The following is a 5,018-nucleotide window of genomic DNA, read 5'->3' as shown; positions in this document are numbered from 1 at the left end:
CATTACTTCAATACTTAAGCTTTTTTTCACAAGAGATGCTTGTAAAATCACCTATGCCCCCTCCCTTGGAAACATCTGCAAAGAAAATGAATGGAAACTACAAATAATTAAAACATCTGGGAACCGACACTGCAATTAATTGGAATTTTTCTAAGTCTATGAGGCATAACTGTGTCGAAAAAAGCATCGACCGTACCCAAAATCAAAATTGACCTAAATATTATCATGATAAACTTTTACACCAAATTTCATTATGTGCATCTTCTCCGAAGACATTGAAAGAAAACTGCACACATTCGTAATTTTTCTATGTTGAAGGGGCATAACTCTGTCGAAATTTGCTCATTCTTGACCTACCTGGTAAATATTATCATGATTAAGCTGTATATCAAATCCGCATCCTCTGCAAATAAAATGAAAGGAAAGTGTTGGTGGACCGACCGCAGCAAAGCAATACGCCCTCCCTTCTTCGATGAGGGCATAAAAATTTTATTTAACAACAAAAGTGAATTGTCAAGAACTGAAGAAAGTCTATCCAAATAGGAAGGATGTATATTAGGAGATCCCAGACGGATGGAATTTGACTTTATAACACACTGACATCAGTATTCACTCTATATATAGGTATTTTAAATCATTACACAGGAAACACAAACACAGATCTACTTTTAGGTTAATATCTTTACTAGGAAGCTGTTTTTCTTCAAAACATAACATTGTAACAGAGTTGAAAATAAAGAGATAAACAAAACTTCTCATGATAATCGTGCTGTCTACAAAATCACAGATAAATCTCACAATCAGTACAGTACGTTGTGACGGGGTAAACATAATGACCAAGGAACTACAATAGACCCACTGTGTCGTGTGGCTCGCTGCAAGCTGGATGAGGTGAATGATATCAGTCACGTACAGTACAAAACAGTAAAACTACTATCCCTGAAATGAGAGTCATTGAACACTCCAAAAAAAGACCCACTGTTACAAGACTTTAAATTGTAATGTGTGTTTGTGTGTTGCATTTATTCTCTTCTTAATTATGATAGTTTCGAATGTATCAACAGCTGAGGGACTTTTCAATAATAAATATTTTCAGAAGATACTATCTAATACAGCTCTCTCTCTCTCTCTCTCTCTCTCTCACATTGGAGTAACAGATTGATGAGCTACAAAATAAATAAGATTGCACACTAGCAGTCTCCATCATACAGTCATCAACTGTCCAGGGAGTTTGTCTGCGGTGGGAATTCCATAGAAGGTGAGTGTCGTATTTCCTTGTAGCAAGGTCGGCAGACCGGAACGGGGCGCCTTGTTGCATGACCAGGAAGCGGGATGTTTTTGGCAATGCAGCGCATACAGAACACCTCACCACATTTCCAACAATGGAACTGGAAAAAAAAAATCAAAAAATTAGTTCCAGGAACTTGTCACCTGTTTTTAAAAATCTCCTTGACATACAGAAAATATAACATTAATTCCACTTCAAATACTGTCATTGTCAGAATCATTTTATCTTAAAAATCAGATAAAAATCAGTTGTGATGACTCTTTGTTCGAGACTAGATGCCCTTCATAAATATGAGACTTTCTTTCTAGTTTCGGAAGCAAGTCATTGAAATTAAATTTAAATCTTATAATGCTGTTGTAGATAACTTGAACCTTTGATTTGGGTGAGCTTAAAAGAAAATGAAATATTAAAATACTACAATACAGAATTGTCTAGTCTTTGCATTTCAGGATCAGTTTTAAAGGCAACAAAATATGTACAAAGGGAAGCAACCCAATAAAACAAACAGCTAATGTATACAAGATGACAATACTACAGTCTGTCCCAAGGCATTCTTCTGTCAGATTTAGACGATTTCTAAAAAAAATACACAGACCTGCGAGAAAGGTACAACTGAAATAAAAAAAAAAAGGGGAAATATCGAAGATATCTTATATTATATTACATATTATTTTTCATTCTGAAAAATTCAGAGGAATGAATTACCTAATTATTTTTTATGGAAATTTATAATGGGAAATGTTGACATCTTTACACCATTCAGAAGTCACTCAAAATACCTTGTACAATTTTACAACGTTTTCATTCAGGTATTTTCAATGTCTGTTGCAATGCAAAATCCCTGAAGACATCATATTTTTAGCTGTGTATTGAAACCTGTTAAGCTAGAGGGGGTGTTTCAAAAGAAAAATCTTGGGATTTTTTCATTTGAACCCCAAGGTATTTATGAATATTGAGTGTGATTCGAGAATACCTTGGAACAGAGATGATGACAACAACAACATCCAAGCAAAAAATCCTCATTACTGAGCACACAAATAAATGAATTTGTTTAGTATACCATGCAAACACAGTAAAATAAACTATATGTACATCAAACAGCTAGCGTTTGTAAATAAATATACAGGTGTATTCACTAGTTTGCATAAATATAGGGATATAATATTGCCTTGCCTTTTTCGTAAAGCTATTGAATGGGGATGCACAGCTACAGTTGTGAATGTTACGAAATGATTTCCAATCAATGGCTACACTGCTCATCTCCAACACAAGCAAGTCCAGACTTAGCTGGTCCCTCCCAACCGAACACACACTGGAGTCAAGTGACAGGGAACCAGTTTCTATACCTGTCCTCACTGTATTTAGGTCACCGTGACCTGATTTTGACATCTGGGAGCTGGACTCGTCAAACCCCGACTCGTTGTCACTCCTAAAGTCGATAAGATTGCCTGTGTCCTTAGAGCTCTGTTCTGGTTTTATGTCACAATTTCCATTGATTGGAATTTTTTCGGACTTCTCTTCCATGATATTGTCTTCTGTCTCCTTCAGATTGTCCAGTGACTCCATGGACACTCCCCCGTTCAGTTTTTTCTGGATCACATCTTCAGATTTCCCAAGTATCCGACAGATCTGTGTCACTCTCTGCAAAATACAAATATTGTCAGAGGAAAAAGCAGTCAGCAGATTAAGGCAGTCTACAAGACAATGTCTGGTCTTGTGATTGGCTATACCTAACATGTTGTTTGGTCAGAGCATTCTATGTTCTTTGCTCCCAGTGTGATTATAATCTTAGAATTATCAGTAAATTGAAATTAAAAATTAATAACATAATTATGCATCTAAATTCACTTGGTAAAATTTCTCAGCTAGGAACTGAGGTGAAAAGTGTGGCAGGCCACATAATTTAATTGTAGTGGGTGGCCCTCACCCTGAGCTATAAAACTCAGACAAGTTCATTTTTTACCTCAGTATTAATCTAATAAAAAGCCTCTGAATACATAGGGGAAAAGTAAGACTGAGATGAAAAGGAGATCTGGTCTAAGTGTTATGGCCCGGAGCCTGGTGGTGTTGGTACCTTCTCCAGTAGACTGACGTGGTCCTCCAGAGAGTCAGAGTGATCTTTGGCAGCACTCAGGACGTCCGCTATCTGCTCCCTGGGGTGAAGCCCCACATCATATCTCTGGTACATACCCTTCCAAAATCTGCAACAAAGCCAAGTCTAAAAGGTCAATCAAATCCTACAGATTTACACAGCTGTTTTATTTTATGCAATAAAATGTCTCTTTGCTGGTTCATTTGTTATGATAATATACATAACACCTGTCTGCCAATCATGTAAATCTTACCTAAATTATTCAATGAGTGAAAGAAAAAGTAAGTAAATTCACACTATTGTCTACCAGTTCATTATACAGAAAGAATAGCCATCGTGAAGGATGTGGGGAAATTCTTTTAAATCTCAAATAAGTTTTTCCATTGACTTGAGCACTAGGAGTATTTACTTGACTTGAGTATTTACTTAAAGCACTGAGAGCTGATATGAGGATTTACTTGAAGCATTGGGACCTGACTTGAGTGCTTACTTGAAGCATTGAGACCTGACTTGAGGACTTACTTGAAGCACTGGGAGCTGACTTGAGAACTTAATTGAAGCACTGAGAGCTGACTTGAGGACTTACTTGAAGCACTAGGGGCTGACTTGAGAACTTAATTGAAGCACTGAGAGCTGACTTGAGGACTTACTTGAAGCACTAGGGGCTGACTTGAGAACTTAATTGAAGCACTGAGAGCTGACTTGAGGACTTACTTGAAGCACTAGGGGCTGACTTGAGAACTTAATTGAAGCACTGAGAGCTGACTTGAGGACTTAATTGAAGCACTGAGAGCTGACTTGAAGACTTAATTGAAGCACTGAGAGCTGACTTGAGGACTTACTTGAAGCACTGGGATCTGACTTGAGGACTTACTTGAAGCACTGGGAGCTGGTATTGGGAGAGAGCATTGGATGGGAGACTTCATACTCTTTTTTGTAGAGAGGGTTCAGGAACTCTGACATGTTTTTGTTGATATGCCCCCAGAGAGAATAAGTTCTTTCATTTAATCTGGAAAAGAAGCAAAACAGTAAATAAGCTTACTGCTACAATACTGATGACATTAATTTGTAAATCAAAATAATTCACAAAAATGAAATGTAATGGAAATTGATGTAAAGCTTTAGATTGTCACAAAAGCTAGCTGAAGCAAATATCAAAAAACAAGAAACTGTAAATCTCTAATCAAATTTGGTTAATGCAATACATGTATTCATTTGATTTGTTTTGTTGCCTTGTATTCAATTTGGATTTATGAGATCCCCACTCAATGAACAGTTACTCTTTTAAATAAAATCTTCTGTAATGTTTGTATGATTGATAAATACCAGCACAGATCATCCTAAATGTAGAATGCAACATTGACATTCTCTACATTACCATATGCATATAAATGTAATTCCGAGTAAGACATACATATATTGTAGTCTCTGTGTCTGAGACTATAATACTGTGAATTCCTAATTAAACCCGAGGAATTGCAAGTGGCACATTTTGCAGATTTAAAATCTCGCTTTTATTTTTCTGACAGATGTAAACTACACAAACTATGAGAAAAATCTGGTGTTTGTGATTTCATATTCTCACGATTTAACGCAAAAGGGTTGAATAGCGGAATTAAGTACTCGCAAAAAATAAGG

The 5,018-nt window shown here is 36.5% G+C and overlaps 1 protein-coding gene across 4 annotated transcripts in view; it reads right to left on the bottom strand.

Moving 5' to 3' along the window:
* Positions 1–663: 663 nt before the first annotated feature.
* Positions 664–5,018, bottom strand: part of LOC105318437 (myotubularin-related protein 6) — a 28,969-nt gene continuing 24,614 nt past the window's right edge. For 3 of the 4 annotated variants that reach the window (XM_066074403.1, XM_066074402.1, XM_066074401.1), the window contains exons 11-14: positions 4,255–4,389; positions 3,363–3,489; positions 2,462–2,929; positions 664–1,388 (exon numbers count right to left, since the gene is read on the bottom strand). In XM_066074403.1, the coding sequence (XP_065930475.1) occupies positions 1,215–1,388; positions 2,462–2,929; positions 3,363–3,489; positions 4,255–4,389 (904 nt within the window). In that variant the 3' untranslated portion in view covers positions 664–1,214. The remainder of the gene's footprint in view (positions 1,389–2,461; positions 2,930–3,362; positions 3,490–4,254; positions 4,390–5,018) is intronic. The other variant, XM_066074404.1, reaches the window with a different exon arrangement.

This window comes from Magallana gigas, chromosome 2 (assembly GCF_963853765.1).
Source record: "Magallana gigas chromosome 2, xbMagGiga1.1, whole genome shotgun sequence".
NCBI lineage: Eukaryota > Metazoa > Mollusca > Bivalvia > Ostreida > Ostreidae > Magallana > Magallana gigas.
Note: the sequence above shows the minus strand (reverse complement) of the source record. Positions and strands in the feature narration are given on the sequence as shown.